This window comes from Rattus rattus, chromosome 1, assembly GCF_011064425.1.
Source record: "Rattus rattus isolate New Zealand chromosome 1, Rrattus_CSIRO_v1, whole genome shotgun sequence".
NCBI classification, from domain to species: Eukaryota; Metazoa; Chordata; class Mammalia; order Rodentia; family Muridae; genus Rattus; species Rattus rattus.
Genome location: NC_046154.1, coordinates 233,574,604 through 233,592,443, shown reverse-complemented (window position 1 = coordinate 233,592,443; position 17,840 = coordinate 233,574,604). Strand labels below are relative to the sequence as shown.

The 17,840-nt window shown below is 48.1% G+C and overlaps 1 protein-coding gene across 9 annotated transcripts in view; it reads left to right on the top strand.

Annotated features, from left to right (window-relative positions):
• Window positions 1-17,840, top strand: part of Mtss1 (MTSS I-BAR domain containing 1) — a 139,300-nt gene that overhangs the window by 14,202 nt on the left and 107,258 nt on the right. For all 9 annotated transcript variants that reach the window (XM_032915856.1, XM_032915810.1, XM_032915830.1 and 6 more), the window contains exons 2-3: window positions 9,816-9,877; window positions 13,147-13,220. In XM_032915856.1, coding sequence (XP_032771747.1) covers window positions 9,816-9,877; window positions 13,147-13,220 — 136 coding nt within the window. The remainder of the gene's footprint in view (window positions 1-9,815; window positions 9,878-13,146; window positions 13,221-17,840) is intronic.

Sequence of the window (17,840 nt, the reverse complement as noted above, 5' to 3'; positions counted from 1 at the left end):
GAAGTAAGAACAGTGAAAACCTGCTTTAGGTGCTAAAATGATGAGTTCTCATGTTTCCTGGTATGGAGAGCCAGCCATGAACTAAGTTCCCTGTCTCAAGAGCCAGCAAACCTAGCAGCAAGTAACACAATCAGGTGGGAGTCAGGGCAGACCCTCTGACTTTGCACAAGTCGCTCACTCCTTCAGTATGTACACAGGTACATGCCACGCTAGGGTTTCCAGGAAGCCCTTTGTGCTCCTTTTGGTGCTGTTCTAATGTTGCTCATGGGTCCCTCTGCACTCCTAGGGGGCTACTCGACCCCTTTGAAACTTTCTCAGGCCATGTAAGGTGCACAGGCTACCTTTCCTCTGGTGGGAGGGACTGTCTCAAATAATTATTGAAAGAAATATCAGAGCAGTGAAAACCTAGGGGGGGGGGGGGGGGGAGGGAGGGAGAGGGAGAGGAGAGGGAGAGGGGGAGAAGGAGAGGGAGAGAGGAGAGAGAGAGAGGAGAGAGAGAGAGAGAGAGAGAGAGTGAGCTTTGTGCACGTGTGCAAAGACTTTGGAGAAGGTAAAAGGAGAGGGAGAGGAGCTCTGTTTGCAGAGAAATCTGGAGTATGGAAACACATGTGCTATACAGGGCGGAAAAGTCAAGACCCACAGTGCTGCGTGCTATGCTCCCAGCACGTAGGATATCAAGTTGGGAACATCACAGGTTCCTCAGCCTAGTCATGAAATCAAGTTCCAGGCCAACCTGGGCTACATAGTGAAAGCCTGTCTCAAAAGGGAAACAGACAACTAAATCAGATCCTGAGCGCTCTTTGCAGTTGTGAAGCACAGTGCACATGTCCTGGTCTGGCCAAGGCTGACCATCGGAAGTTTCCACAGGGAGAGCCTAGATCTCCCAGGGCCATTGACACTGAAATCTGTCAAGTGAGCCCGAGGGACTGATGAGCATGCTTTAGTTCCTTGTAATTTAAATTTAAATAACCCTCAGTCTCTAGTGTTAACCCTGTTGGATAGCTCACGATAGATGGATGGATGGATGGTAAAGAAAATTAAAAACCAAGGCAAATTGAAGATACAGCTGACAAATTTACGTAGTTATTTTCATCGTTAAGTGGAGACATACCCATATTTTAGAAAAGATCCTGAGCATCTGACCTGGCAGTGTAGGGGAAGGGGGAGCTCGGTGCCCTCGATTTAATTAGCGTGGTTGAGCTGCAGAGGGAGCATTCTGTGAGGGGCCAGCCGGATGGGGACCACCTTTTGTGGGTGTGCCTTCTCTTTCACAGGCAGATTCATTGTTGGTGTACTTGGGCAAGTGCGTGAGAGTGGGCGGGGGAAGAAGCAACCATTGATTATCCCCAGGCTGTCATCCCTGATGGACAGGGATAATTAGTGGATGAGGCAAGTCCCAATCAGAAAATAAAAGCCCAGGACTGGTATTTAGGATGGATGGGTTCAGCTAGTGCCTTTCATCTGAGGCTCTTCGGAGACTGCATCTCTCAAGCTAGGGTGAGGAAGTTTAGGTTGGGAGACAGAGGCTCTGGCAGGCATTCCTGAGCCCTGGCGCTAATTATGCACACCCACTTCTGGAAGCTGAATGCATTCCTGAACCCAGAGATGCTCAGCTCGGGTCAGAAGGGCCAGATCCCTCTCCATGCTTCTTTACTTTCTTATCTCCCTGGAGGCTGAGCTCACCCAGGAGACTTAGGAAGGACCCATGAAGCTCTGAGTAATGACCAGCTCCGAGATCCATTCCAGTGCCCATGGAAAGTCCGAGGACGAGATAAAATCACTCACATCCGTCCAAGTGGCTGCAAGCGAGCGTTCCTGTGTGGTTCAGGCTTTTCTCTGTACAGAGGGGTTTCCACAGCTGTCCTGACCGTTTGTCGGGTGACATACACTTCTCCCTGGGCCTCAGCGTTCTGTCAGTGTGGCTCCAGAGCCGCGCCTCTGTTCTGCCTTGCCTCCTGTAGGACACATCTGAAGTAGGCTGAGTCACCGCCTTTCCCCGAGGCTTCTCGGAGTCCCTGGAAACTGTCGTCCCTGTAGTCAGATCTGGCGTCAGATAGTTTTTAACCTTTCTTTGTGTGTCTGTGCCTCGGTTTCCTCACATTCGAAACAGAAGCAGCACAAGCCTTGCTGTGCATACATAATGCGAATGCATCGAGGATGGACTCCTCAGGGAGTGTTCAATGCAGTCAGCAGCCTCAGGTTTACACGCCTCTCAGGTCCCTCTTCAGAGCAAGGACAGCAGAGTCTGCATTTTTGCCAAACCTCCAGGGTCGGGTCCATCAGTTAACGCTTGGGAAGTGCGGATACAGACAGATATCTGGTGCCTAGCAACTGTTTAGAAAGTGCTGATGCCTGACATGGCTGTCACCTGTGATCTCCTCCAAAAGAATCCAGGACCTATCAGGTCCTACCTGCCTTGCATTGTCTTAGCTGTGACTGCTAGTAAGCCAGCCTCTGTCTGACTCCTGGGCAGGACAAAGGTCTTTGAGCTGGACCCCAGTTCCCTACAGCCAGACCCCACTAATCCTCATTTTCTTCTCAACTGAACTCCTCGTGAGGGTCCCCTCTGGTTCCCCTGGCTCCTCTTACGTTGTGGGTTTTCTAACCACAGTCTCTGCCCTCCTGTGTCCCTTGAGTGTCACTGTGCTATCGAATTCCCTCAGCTGTCCCTTGATCTCAACTGTCACAGTGGGACCAGTATGGCAGAAGCAGTTGGTACATTATTATCGAGCGAGCACCAGTAACCAGCCTTAGGAGGCCAGGGGGTTACACAGTTTGTCTTCTGAGGGTGGGAAGCCATCCCTTGTTTAATATGGAACAGAATCAAGGGAGGCCAGAGTGACTTCTGTGTTCTGCTCCCACATTGGGTGACTGCATGGCTCCTGGCTTGGGACAAGTGGAGGTAGAGGAGGAAGGCGAGAAGGACTCTGACTCCAAGGGTGGATGTGGAGAAGCCATTTATGGATTAGCTAGTGCCCACCAAATTCCCTAAGGTGAAGGAGAATTTCAGGAAGGCTTCTCCCTAAACAAGGAAGAATCGGGTTCTATTCTCTTGTCTTTCCCGAAGGGCGCAGGTTGCCCCCACGTATGTGACCAGTGAAGCAGTTTTGCAAATCACCTGGCCAGCTTGGAATTGATGTCATCTGTCATCTGAACAAGGGTCACCCTGGCTCCCTCTGCTGTCCCGTTTGCGGTTCAGCTGCGGACTTTGCCCTTGAAGGCTGGCCTCAGCGACCTTGTCCATCCTGCCCGGTTTTGCTCCTATTCAGCAAAATTGTAGTACCTCAGTGTCCCCTGGGTTCTTTATCCCCTGTCAGCTGTGTCCGCAAAGTCCTTGCCTCGTGGTTTAGAAGGGGGAGACCCTGGGTCGTGGCTCAGAGATGAATCACATGATGTACTAAGCTGAGGGAATGGACACAGCTAGGACAGGAGGGTGGGGGATGAGGGAGTGTGGCAGAGAATGTTCTGGAGGAAGCAGCATTGGTGTTGGGCAGTGAGTGAAGTCCGTAGGATTGCTGAGCTCCAGCCTCCACCCTGGACTTCTGAAGAGAGGATAGTGTTGGGTGGTGTTTGGAGCGTGAACCCCACGAGGTGGCCACACGAAGTTATGTGATCAGGAGAGACCCGTCTCCTGTCTGGTGTGTTTTGGTGAATAAATGGGTTTTCCTTTCCTTAGGCAGGGTGCTCCCTCCTCTTTTAACGCTGGCGTAATCTGAGTTTAGTATTTAAGGCTTCTAAAAGCTCCTTCCCCACTTCGGCAAGGCCTCAAGGGGCTGCTGGGGAGGGTCTGACTTTGCCTGTGACTTTGGGTGCTGGGTGGAGTCTGGTTTTCTTTGATTGTGGTGTCTCTGTAGTTCTGAAACCTACACGTGTTCTCTGATGAGCCCCATGGCGGTGGGCGTGGGCACGTCCTTCCCACAGCTCTGGGAGACATTCCTGAAGGGTTTTCCCACTGTGCGCAGGACACCTGTGAAAACACTTGGGACCCAGGATCATCTTCCTGAGGCTGCATGGTGCAGACTGAATGGAGGGCTGGGTTGGCATTGCTTTGCAAAGGGTTCTGAGTGCATCCAGGGCCTTCTGAAGCCTGCCTACCACCTTCCTCAAGTCTCCCAGTAGTAAACAACCCCCAAGGCTTTTAGAAAACTCTCTACAGGTTCTTCTTCCCTGCACACATCCTCCACACCTTTGGCTTTTGTAGTAAGGCTCCTTTTAGGTGGGTAGAGACTATTTCCCCGAAAGAAACATTACAAAAAAAAAGTACGGTACAACCTGCTACCACCTTGTTTTCAAGTTTGAGTATTATTTACCCCCCCATTTCCTAATAACCAAGTTTCTGTTTTATGTTCTTAGAATCTTTTTTTTTTTAAGACTCCATTAAATTGCAGATTGCCTAAAATGGGTGGGTTTGATGCTCTGATGGATCGTCGCATAGCATTAGATCAGGAGACAGGAGAGAGCCGCTTTGGCAGCCTTCTCCTGGCTGGGTGGGCGTTTGTATGTGGGAGGCCATGTGCTATATCCCTTGATGAGGAAGGGGACACTCCTTCCCCCCTTCTTTCCTTTTCTAATTTAGGAACAATTGAAGTGAGGTTCCAGATAGGTGCAGATCCTCCCCACCTCCCCCCAAGCCCTGGGAATTAAACTTAGGGCTTTACACAGGCGAGGCATACACTACCACTGAGCGGGCTGTATTTCCATCCTACATGACTTTTGTAAGTGGCTATAGCTATTCCAGTTCCTAGGCACACTTCTCTCGGCTTGGGCTGAGTACCTCGGAGTCTGTTTAGGATACACTGACAAACCTGCTGACACTGTAGACACTGTAGCTGCCTTGGTCTGTTCTTCCCAAATAAGGTCAATATATCTTGAGCCACCTCTTGCCTCCTACCTTGGCTGCTTCTGCACTGGGACCAGGAATGAGGGATCCCAGCCTGCACAGCTAGCTGGTTTGCCGTGTGGCTCCCAGTGAGCACCCTGAGGGAGCTCTCTCAGAGTCTGCAAATGCCGATAGCCATCTCCTCAAACATGTCCCTGTCTGTGTGCCAGTCACCACAATGAGTCCCTTTAGGTGTGACCTTATTTATTTATTTGTACAGCTTTTCTGAGATAGCATGTACAAATCTTATAATGTGCCCGTTGAAAGTGGATAGGCAGTTGGTTTGTAGTATGTTCTTAGAGTTGCACAACCCCTAGCACACAGTTTTTGAGCACTTTCATCACCCAAGAGAGAAACTCCCTCTTAGCCATAAATCCCTATTTTTTTCCCCAGTGCAGCCACTCCCCATAGCTCCTGGCAGTCCCTTGACTGTCTTCTAGCTCTATTTCCCTCCTACTTAATTATAATTGAATATCCTTGACCAACCCTATTCATATCCCCCTTCCTCCCACCATTGGATCGGATTCCACTGTTTCAGGTTCCACTTTGGTAAGAGTGATGTGTTTATAAAAAGATAAACAGAGGGGGGATATGTTTTGGCGGATGTGTGGTGAGGTATGGGGAAGGGGATGCCCCTGCTGGCCCATGCTGAGGCATCCTTTCCACCTGAGGGGAAACACAATGGTATAGTATAGAATAGAGTTTATTCAGGGCATGGGAGGGGAGTTGAGAGGGTAGTAGAGACTGAGAAAGTAAGAGAGAGATTAGAGAAATAGAGGCTGGCCATGATCATGTGGAGAGAGAGGGGGAAAGGGAATGGGGACAGAGAGGAGAAGGGAATGGAGAAAGACTAAGAACAAGAGAGTGAGGAGGGGGCAAGCACCCCCCTTTTATAGTGAGTCAGGCATACCTGGCTGTTGCCAGGTAACCGTGGGGCAGAGCTTAGACAGAATGCTAACAAAGAGCATATGGGGTTTGTCTTCCTGTGTCTAGCTTGTTTCCTCTAATCCTACACTCTAGCTTCATCTGGGCTGTCTCTGACAGGATGAACAGTAGTCCGTGTTGCAGATGCACACCGTCTGTGACCCACCAGCAGTTGATTGACACGTGGGCTGATGCCTGTGTTAGCCAGGAGTGCAGGTGTCTTCTCAGTGCTACTATGACCTCATGCATTCCCCAGATCAACCTGTGAGTTAGCGGTGTCTCCATGCGGACATCCAATGACTGACATCACACAGCAAATGGGGGAACTAGTAAGGTTCAATCCAGGTGGTTCCCAGGAACTCTCTTCTCTATTCCTCTCCCACGGTCTTTCAGTGTTAATAAGAGGTGCTGCTCCTAAGGGTGGTGGAATTGTCTTATACCTGATCTTAACCAAAGGCAGTGATGTGGCTGAGCTGTTTTAATTATTATTATTATAGGGAAATGGGCTCCCAAGGGTCCAGTGATTTCTCCTAGTAAATGACTGGCCTGGCTTTGCCAGAGTTTAGGTGATAGGCCCATGCCTCTGGCTAATCCAGCATGTTGTCACAGAGTAATGTAGCCCAGGGTGTCCTCAAAGTCATCATGGCCAAGACTAGCCTAGTACCCTTAGCTGGTTTCCAGATACTGGATTATAGGCATAAAGAACCACCCCTGGCCTGATTGACTCAAAGTCTTGATCGACTAGGCGCTTGGGTGAGCAAGGACTAATCTCGAATCCTGCTTTATATTATAGATGACAGTGGTGCCTCCAGCTAGAAGAAGGCTGGTACATGGCCTGTTTTCTCCAGGAGCTTCTTCTCAGGGCTTGTGGATGAGAAAGAGGGTCTGGCTAGGCAGACAGTAATGAGTTTCTATCTTCAGTGCTCCTGGAAGGTACATCTGTCAGGACAGAACCCTAGTGGCCTGCCATAGGTCTCAGAGTTAACTGAACTCTAGTTACAGGGCAGAGTAGTCCCCTACAGGTTTGATAGAGAAGTAGTGAATATGGAGGGGTCAGAATAGATCTTTATGGTGTTCTGATGAGACCATAGTGGAGGCTGGAGCACCCTCAAGGTAGATTGGTCTGTCTGTCTGTCTGTCTGCCTGCCTGCCTGCCTGCCTGCCCGCCCGCCCGCCCGCCCGCCCACCCACCCACCGACCCCCCCCCCCACCTACCTACCCACCCACCCACCTATGCATCCATCCATCCATCCATCCATCTATCATCTGTCACTTTCTTGTCTTTTTTCCCCCCCTCCTTGCCTTCCCCCTCCTTTCCCTCTGTTGCTTCCTTGAGCGTGTATGTATACCTGTGTGTGTGTGTGTGTGTGTGTGTGTGTGTGTGTGTGTGTGTGTGTGTGTGTGTGTGTGTGTAGTGTGTGTATGTAGGTGGGCCAGAGGACATCCTAAGGTATCATTCTCAGGAATGCTGTCTACTTTGTTGCAGAGTAGGTTTCTCATTGGTTGAGCATTCACTGGATAAGCTAGAATGGCTGGCCAACAAGTCTCTGGGATCTGACAGTTTCTGCCTCTTCAGTGCTGGTATTCCAAGCACATACCTCCATGCCCTGAATTTTTATGTGCATTCTGAGGGGTCCAACTCAGTTCCTCCTGCTTGCTTGCTATCTTTCCAGTTCACTTTTTTTTTTTGAGACATCATTTTTTGTAGTTCAGTCTAGCCTTGAGTTTGCTAAGTAACCAGGGCTGGCCTTTAACTCCAAGTGCTGGGATTATAATTGTGCACTACCATGACAAGTTCATTTATTATACTGAGTTCTGTGGTTGGGTTGAAGACACCCCCAGGGCTCAAACACAGGATAAGGGCCATTTTCAAGAACCGTGTCAAGAACCGTGTCTAGATGTTGGTTGCCATGACTCAGATGTAGCTGCCAAAGGGACTGTACCAAGAGCCCTGGTGCAGCTTAGCTTTCCGTGGGAGCGAATGGCAGAGAAGAGACCACGTGGGTCCCAGATGCACCATAGAGGAGCAGCTGGGCTTGAGCTAGCAGCATATGCAAACCAGACTGCAAGGCTGGTAGGAAATTCATGGTCTAACTGTTGCCAGAACCTCTAATTTGGTCTTAAATTTTTTTAATGTAATGACTTTATTGTTTTCATTAAAGTGATACATGACCCTTATAAAAACAAAGCAAAACAACATTCCGTAGAGGAAAGTACAAAGAAAAAAAAAAGCAATATATCGGTCCAAATCTTCGCTCTCAGAAGCAACCCATTTTAATAAGACAGCTTCCCATGTATCCCCTCTGCACGTTTCAGACAGAGTTGATGGCTACAGAAATATATACATGCGTAATTTTTAACAAGGTGTTAAGTCTTATGCATGTAAGTTTCAAAATAAAACCCTTTTAAATACTGGAAGGAAGTGACTGAAGAAGCGTCTGTGAACAAGCAGCTAGACTCTCTTCTTTCCCAGAGAACTAGGTTTTCAGGTGTGTCTTAAGGCTGGTTCGTAACCAGGGCTGGCTTTGCCTCCATAGGATATCTGACAGTGTCTACACATAGTTCCATTGGTCATAACAAGGGCTTGGTGGCTTCTGGTATCTCGGGAGTAGGCAGAGGCCAGTGATGCTGCCTGCCATCCTGTGAGGTGCAGGCCAGCACCACAGCAGAGATCCACACAACCAGAGTGCTGGGAGTGCCGAGGCCAAGAGACAGCAGCGAGGTCAGGAGGAAACACTCCCTGGCAGCCGGGAGGAGGTGATAGCATGGTTTCGCTCCACTGCACCTTTAGACAGTCTGGGCTCAGCAGTGGTTAATTTAATCCCTCCCACCCCTGACCTTGCTCCTCTTAGCAACAAAAACAAGAGGCAGCACAATACTATTTTTACTTTGTCAAGAAGCCTACCGTTTGTACCCTCTTCTGGGACTGTGACCCCCGGGTGAATGATTCAGTGATAGATAACACGTCCCCACCGTGTTTTACCTCTACTGGGTTCGTTTGGAGTCACGTCTTGGTGGATGCCGCCTCATCTCAATAAATATGTAATATGTACGGGGAGGGAGGTGGCAGGCTGCATGCTGGCTTGCCCTGCTCAGAACAGAACCTACTCATTTGTGTCTTAGTACTGTACTCAGGAGGAAGAGACCCGCTGTGCTCTAGGTTACGGAGGGACTGTGTGGTAGGGTCCCTTGGTGAAGCACGGTTGGACTTCAGAGTTCAGTATAGAGCAAAGATTATCAGTGTGGATCGTAAGGGCTTCTGGAAGGTTAGACCTAGAGCCGTGTGAACGCTATGGACAGATGGCTTGACATAGGCAGCCCGGGCGTGGGATGAGCCCTGGCTGAAGTTTGCTGGGAAACCACCTGTTGCCATAGTGCACACAGATGCCGGGGTTAAACATCAGCTGGGAGGCTATCTTTAGGTTATTTTTGAGCCTTGGGATTCTGATAGGCTGGTACTACTTCTCCATAGTCACCTGTCCTAAGGAGAGGTTCCAGTCATCTGGCTCTGTGACAGAGAGTAGACGGAGCCATGTTGTATGCACAGGTGACCCAGGAGAGAGCTGTGTATGTTCTGGGCTTTTTTTTCTTTTCAAGACAGGGTCTTTCTGTTTAGCCCTGGCTGTTTTGAAACTCACTCTGTAGATGAGGCTGGCCTCAAACTCACAGAGATCTGCCTGCCTCTGTCTCCCAAGTGCTGAGATAAAAGGCATGCACCACCACTGCTGGGCACGTTCTGTATTTTTAAAATTTGGACCCACCGTGTACATAATGCAGACTCCAAGGTGTAGGTGTTAGCTCTGCAAAGCTAGTTCCTGTTGGTGTCCGTGGCTATTTGCAAGATTATAGGGACAGGGCGTATCCGAAACAGTTCCACAGCCATTGCCTGTCCAGGGTGTATATACGAAAGAACCCTACGGAGGAAGATCACATCTGTGGATTGTTCTTGCGGTTGGAATCGGGCGCTTGACTCACCACACTGTGACTGATTGCTGGCTTTGTTCTGTCGTAGGGGAGCTATCCAGTTTGGGAAGACTTCATAAACAAAGCAGGGAAGCTTCAGTCCCAGCTTCGGTAAGTAGACACACGTGTTCTACAGAAAAAGGCGACATCCTCAGGCAAGACAGAGGGAGGCGGCTCGGCACACACGTCTGGCCTAAATTTAGAAGCGTCACACATAGAGAAGCTCGTAGCAGGCACGGCGTAGAGCTGTGTCGATTCCCAATATCCTGCCCTACCCCCCAACCCCAGTGAATTCGAACTCAAGTCTGCTCTGCCTCCTGCCCTAGGAGTTTTCAGAGTTTGATTCCATAGAATAACCGTGGGCAATGTTTATGTGGCACCCACTATGTGCCAGGCGCATGTGAACTTGGTGGGAAATCTCAGCCGCACAAGGCTAAGTACAGGTTTCAGTCTTCCTGATCTGGAAGCTGAGGCACAGGTAACAGCCTGTTCATAGAGAAGCCACTGGTGACAGAAACAGAGATAAACAGGAGCGGTCTGGTTCCAGAGTCCCAAGTTCGTTCTCATCCTCCTGTATTGTCCTCCACACACAGAGTTTAAAATCTCAGTGTACATTGGTACACAATTCCATTTACATAAGGATGAGCTCAGCAGCGGGAGGCTGGGCCAGGGGTTTAAAGGGAACTTACTACAGATGAGGGACAGGAGTCTTTGAGACGGTGGAAATGTTCTCACGTGGGGATTTGAAGATGGCTGCCCAAGTCTACATTTACTAGAAGCCACGGAGATAGGCGCTTAGACACTTAGAAGTACGTTTTACAGTTTGAAGGTTATACCTCACACAGTGTGCGTGCCGATTTTCTCTAAGAGCCCCACGTGGCCCAGTGTACCTGTTTCGTTATTGTTGCTGTGATAGACGAGATGCTCACAGGTTGCAGCTCCACCCTTCCTGAAGTCAGTGTGAGCAGAGATACGTCTGGGCTGTGCTTGGTGGATACCCCAGGAAGCATGGGCACTTGAAAAGGACTGTTTGGATAGTCTTCGATGGCGAGATTGAGACAGATGAGACTGGGTGAGAGGGCAGAGCAGTGGGCAGGAGGTAGGGGTGTTCTGGGAAAAAGAGCCACCCCTGATAGACAGACAAGGGAGGGTGACTTGTCATGTCTTAGCCTATGCAGGGCTGCTGCTCAGAGCTGTTGCCTACAGGCACGTGGCTCCTCTGTAGTGTAGAACTTGGCCAGAGCGTGTGGGTTTCCTTCAGCTTTAGTTGTGGGGGTATGTGTTTGCAGCCTTTTATGTGACCCCCAAGTAGACATCAGACCCTGGATATATACCTTCTCCAGTTATCGGGTCCTTGGCTGTCTCCTCAATTTCCGAGCTCACTGGGCCATGTCTGGGTCTTCTTCTGAAGGCTTCACCGGCCTCCCATCATGGGGCTACCCTGGCCTCCTAGCCATTTGTCATCCACTGGGCTCATCTCACATAGGTTAGCGTCCCTCCTGTAGGAGGTCTCCCCCTGAACTAAAGCATTTAAGTTTCCCCTTCCTTTTCTTGTCCAGCCTCTGATTGTTTGAGGGCTGTCAGCGTGGGCTTGGAGAAAATTTGTTCTCCTTGCCTTTAGCTGGTGAGAATGGTGGAGCTTGAAGTACTGAGCTCACTCCCTGTCTTGAACGTAGAAAGTAAAAGTCAAGGTAGACTTCTCAGCACCTGTCCCCGCCATGTCCCCAGTCTAGGTCTTCTGAGATCAGGGGCCGTTTCTTTGTCAGTTTATCAAACTGAGAGTTTAATTCTGAGTCTTGGAGAAAGGCTGCAGTTACCACTGCAGAAGAAGCACGTCAGTCTGTCTTGGAGTGTTTAAGCTGAATTATCCTGTTAGCTCTTAGTGGTTCCCTTTTTTCTGTGTGCTCAAAGAAAGGGCCAAGATGTCCTTTGTGCTGTCAGAAACTGCAGTGTGACAGTCATTTAAAAGCTCTTAATTCCTCAAAATTGACCATCGTCCTAGTTTGCAGTAGAAGTCTACTCCAGTGACTGTAACGGACAGGACTTTGTCTGCCGCTGGCTCATAAAATATGGTTGATTGGCACTGAGTTGAATGAGAATAAATAAATCAAGCCAGCTTGTCAGATATTAATCGTAAGTCAGAGTGAGCTATTTATAAGTCTCAGGATGTCTGATAAAGATAACTTTTTCAATGTTTGCATTTGATGTCAGCACTTTAAAAATGTTTCAAATGTATGCTCATGTATGTGTGTGAAGGGGGAGGGGGACGATTGTTTAAAATTGAACAGAATATATTCTTGATCTGCTAGAAACTCTCAGACCTGATTTTGAAATTTGGCTTAAAGGACCGTATTCAGAGCCTCCTAGAAATCTTTCGTTGCACAGACACTGTCGCTGTGTTTGAGACAGACCATTTCCTTTTCTATATTCTGATTCTGTTCTCAAGTCCTTCTCTTGTTGTGACTTTGCCTTCTTGGGAGGAAGGCTCAGTAGAGACTGGCATCATGTAATAAACACTTGAAGACTGCATCAGGCTTCGAGTTCGTTTTGAAGTCCCCGAGTGATAGGCGACTTCTGTTGGTTTGTCACAGAGCAGCCTGGGTGGGACTCTGGTCATTTCTCAGTTCACAGTGTCCTAAGTCACCGAGTGACCAGTGCATCCCGCTGGTTGTGCTTACGGGAATGAGTAAGAATTAAGGAAGATTCCCAAGGCAGGAACTGAGCTTTAATTCTCCCCTCGGTTGCTTTTAAGACTTCAGAAGATGCAGTTGAAAGAGCATCCCGGGGCCGGACAAAACAAAACAAATGAAACCAAACCCCAGTATTTTAGTCTGGTATAGTTGAGGATTTAGGGAGCAAAGCTGTGCCTAGCTAGTGTTGCAGTGGGTCAATCTGGGCCTTGAGTCATAGTGGCAGGGCATCAGTCACTCTTGTATGAACCAGTGACCTCTAAAATGTCTTTCGACTTGTGGTCTCGGTTTTCCTTTTCTTTTCCTTTCTTTTTCTTTTTCTTTTTCTTTTTGGCAGTGAAATGTTGAACTTTCTGCTCTCCAAGATTTGGTTCCCTGCCAATTCACGTGCACATAAATTACTTCCCTATTCTAAGGCTGATGTTACCTGTACCATCTACATTTTAATAATATTTTCTTCTTTAGGGTAGAAACACACCTCCCTTTTATTTCTTTGCTTAAAATTTTGCTCAGTAGTTTCCGCAGTCGGGCCATCTTTGCGGTTGAGTGCGAGGGAGAAAACACTGTCTACCCCTAGACTGCTTCCCTGGAGGGTTCTGCTCCCGGTGTAGCAGAGGTTTTAGCCCAAGAGCTGCGACGAATTTGCCAGTGAGACATTCCTCACGCTTTTGTTATCTGTTTGCATTTCAGGACAACAGTAGTAGCAGCAGCTGCCTTCTTGGACGCCTTTCAGAAAGTGGCTGACATGGCCACCAACACACGTGGTGAGCAGATGGGAGGCTGCCTTCCAGCGCTAACTGGATCCAGCACGTGGGCTCTCCCCCTGGGTGGCTTCCCGAGAAGATGCGGCTCGAGTTATCAGAGCCTGGCTGACTCATAGTTTTCATATATTTTTAACTCTGTGGGGTTGTGCACGTTAGAAGTTGTAACTAGTTCCCCAGATAGTGAAGCGTGCGTGGAGACTAGACAAGAAAGGGGAGGAGCCACTGTTCCTTCCTGAGGCGGCCTGCTGTGGGTGTGACTGGAGTGATGGGCCTGGTATAGAGCCTCGAGCTGCACCTTGGTCCTGCTGTGACCCCTCCAGCACAGGTGGCTTTATGCTCCCCCACGGTACCTCCTGGAATGGGCAGTCCTGGAGACAATTACATGGCTACTGTCCTCGTCAAACAAGGAATCCTTTTATGATAGGAGCATCGTCCTGTGGGCCGTAACCATCTCTCTGACCCTGTGAACAAGAGATCGATACAGTCCTGATGGTACCACACAAGACAGAGCATCCAGAGCCTAAATCATGTTTAAAATATGATTGGGAAAGCAGTGACCAGAAGGTGAAATCTTTTGAAAAGATTTCATGGCTCAGAGTCCCAGGAATATCTGTGACGTGTGAGAGGCGCCAAGGGAAAGGGGATACTTGGAGGCCTACCTTCCTCTCATTCCCACACAGCCTCTCTCTGCCTGTTCCTTGGCTGGTCATTCTGGGCTCCCTCGTTGCATGGATAGCTATGAACCTGCTCTCACTGACACTGGGAACTTTGGGCATTTAGGGCAAGGCTGAGTCTTGGTCCCAGTCCCTCCAGTGGTCCATTGAGACCCACTGTGGGCACTTAATTAAATATTCATAGGTTGAAACTCCTTTTATTGCAGGACTGTCCACAAGAATCAATATGTTTCCCCCTTGTCCCCAAAAGGCACATAGTTTGAGTAGGGAGACTGAGATGTGTAAATAAGGAATGTCTATGGTAAGAAATAGTATGTGTAATATGTGTTATAGTATGTGTATGTGTAATAGCTGAAGCACACGGTACCAAGGGACTGTCGGAGAATGAGCTATTACCCAGCGCAGGGGATCCGGGACATTTTCTCAGGGGAGGTACCATTTCTCCTCCTTTCTGAGATGCCAACAGCATTGCAAAAGGTTCCCACGGAAACATGGCAGTGACGTCAGCATCAAGCTTCCTTCATCTGGTTTGTCTGTGTGGTGAAGGTCCTAACCCGTATAATTTGGAAATGTCTTTAAAATGACTTAACTTCGATCTAACCTGTTGTAGGAATCGGGGGAACTTTGATTCTACAGAACCTAACGTGCAAACCAATGTTTAGTGATGTGAAAAAGAAAATATCCATCCACGATGTTTTTCCTTCTCCCCTCAGCCGTGTCTGGAACTGTCAGCCATGCATACCTTATTTCCCTGTGCAAGTGTGTGTGGAGGTCAGATGACCGCTTGAGGAGCTGGTCCTCTGTTTCTAGAGCTCAGACTCAGGCCTCCATCTTTGGCAGCAGGCGTTATATCACCTGCTGAGCCGCCATCTTTTTTTTCTCCTTTGAGACAGTCTTAAGTAGCCAAGACTGCCTTGAGCCCATTATGTAGCTGAGGATAACCTTGAACTCCTGATCCTCCTGGGTGCTGGGATTACAGGTGTGAGCCACCATGCCCAGTGTGGGATTGCATTCCCAAGGCTCAAGAATTCAGAGTATGTTTTTAGATTTTACTGTTAAATTGCTGGGTGGATCATAAAGGAGCAACGGGAAAGGTGACCCTGATTGTCTGTGATTTCCTGTGGTAAGAACCTGAGTTTTTGAAGTGGCAGCTCCCAGGGTACTTCTTGGGGTGGGGTGGGGGTGGGGGATTGGAGGGCCTGGAAATTCTCATGCTTCCAGGGGAGGAAAAAAATGGCATTGTTGGAAAAGAAGCAGGAAGAGGCTCTCTGGAGGTAATGAGTTAGAGCCAGGCTTGGGGCGAGGGGGCGGGGCAATGTCACTGTGAACAGACTCCTGTGTGACACATCTTTAAGCCACTTGGTTTCAGGTCGTTCAGCAGCACAGTTTGTTTAGGATCCAAAGCATGACTGCTTTCTTTCATTGGATGTGGGAGCCCGTATGCCTTAAAGAATATACGGCCGACAGGAACTGTTTCCATGGTGATATGAGAAGCTTGGAAGTACTTCTTATGCCAACGATTTAATTTCTTAGTAAAAAGAAAAAAAATTGGGAAACTTATCGAATGTTCTTCAAAAAAAAAAAAAAAAAAAAAAAAAAAAAAAAAAAGAAAAAAAAAAAAAAAAAAAAAAAAAAAAAAAGTTTAGTGTCCTTTTGTAAACATTTTGTCCCTCCCTCCCAGGAGGAAAATGTTAGCTTCACATCAGTGTGTATGCAGTTCTTTCTCAGATGGCCACTCCTAGGAGACATTAAAGCCACTTGGGCTTCTGCTCCACACTGTGGCACCAATTCCTTGCCAGCACTGTAGATCCAATCTCTATGTCTGGTAGACTCGATCCTGCATAGAGCGAGTTCTAACTATTATTCTGTGGCTGGATTTGTGTCTCCCCCAGGTATTTGCTGTTACAGGCTATGCAGCAGATGCATCTATGAATGTCTGGTGTGTGTGTGTGTGTGTGTGTGTGTGTGTGGTCTGTGCCAGCATGTGAGGGTCAGAGGTCAATGTCAGGTACCTTCCTATGTCACTGAGCCTGGATCTTATCATTTCAGCCTGTCTGGGTTCCTGGCTCATAACCTCCACCTGTCTTTGCCTGTGTCCCCGCTCCCCATTACAGGTTCCTGACATTGTACTCTGGCTTCTATGTGTTTGCTGGGGATCCAAACTCAAGTCCTCATGGTTGAGCAGCAGTGCTGGCTCTCCAGAGGAGTGCCCTGTCTTAGTGGTCTATGCCTCACTGAGGAAAGGATGAGTCTTTAGAAGGCTGTGGGCTTCACAGTGGTACACAGCTGTGTACTCTTAGCCTCTCTCCATTGGCCTTTCTCGCTGCTCTCCCCAGCCCCTGGTAACCACCATTCTATCTTCAATTTCTTCCCTCCCTCCCTCCCTCCCCTCCCAGTAACCACCATTCTATGTTCAGTTCTTCCCTCCCTCCCTCCTTCTGATTTATTTATTTATATATGTGAGTACACTGTAGCTGTCTTCACACACACCAGAAAAGAGCATCAGATCCCATTACAGATGGTTGTGAGCCACCATGGGTTGCTGGGAATTGAACTCAGAACCTCTGGAAGAGCAGTCAGTGCTCTTAGCCACTGAGCCACGTCTCCAGCTGTGTGTTCAGTCCAGTTGGATATCTGTACCATATCTTCCCCCGCCTCCCCTTGGTTGACGGTGTCCGTTTCTTGGCCATTGAGAACAGTACTGCTATAAACAGCTGCAGATGTGTCTTCCACGTGCAATTTCCTTCCCTTTAAATATTACTCAGGGGGCCTTGCTGGATCATATGCTAGCTCTATTTTTAATATTTGAGGAACCTCTGTGGTCCTCCAAATGACTGTGCTAATTTATGCTCCTATAGAAACAGGGAAGAGTTCCTCTGCCTACAATTCTGTCAGCACTTGCTTTTGTCTTTTCTTTTTCCTTTTTCTTTTTTTTTTGTCTTTTTAGGAAAGGGTTTCACAGTGTATGTAGCCTTGCCTGTCTTGGTACTCTCAGCTGTAGTCCAGGCTGGCCTTGAATTTAGAGATGCTCCTGCCTCTGCTTCCCAATGCTGGTATTAAACTTGTGTGCCACCACCGCGTGGCAGTCCTTTGTATTCTCTGCAGTGGCCATTCCATAATGCTGGACGGTGCCATCCCCTTGTCATGGTTTGCATTTCTATGGAGCCTCTCCCTGCGTCTCACAGTGGTGTCATTTGCAGACCGTAGATTCACATCTCTATTGCACCAGTATCCAGAATGTCAAGATAATGCTAACTCGGTTTCTGGCTCCAGAATATTCACATTTTTGTGTTCTCAAAGGAAAGAGCTCTGAAAGATTTTTGTCATTCATGAGATCTTTAGCATGAGTTATCAGCAAAGTTTATTTATGAAAATCTTCTACAAGTAGTTGCTATGAGGATCAAATCAATCTTCTCATAGTATACTTATCCTTTATACAGTGTTGAAATCTGGGCTCTATTTTGATCCTGTTTTTCTAAATAAAAGCATATAACTTGACTGTGCTCATGTATATATTGATTATGTATGATATATATATATATATATATACACACACACACTATACAATGTGTATAATGAAATGATGGAATTTGAGTTTATTGGCAATAGGCACAGTTCTATATGTTTAGTTTATACTCTGGAATTAATATCTCATTTATGTAAGATACAGAAACATGCTCTCTTTCTCTGGATTCACTGGCCACAAAAGATTAGTTGATAGGTGTTAACTGTCTTAGATTTTGTGGCTGTCTCTGGAGTTGAAAGATCTTTGAGTTGGTGAGTATGCATTTTTCTGGGTCAGTTAAAAACCAAGGAAAGAAAAGAACAGGGAATGAATACAAGGTTTCTCAGTATGCTGCAGCGGGCGGCCATGTGTGCTGGGGAGAGCATCTGCACACCTGTGAGTGCTGTCCGATCAGGGTGCCTACGGTGTCTAGCCTCTCAG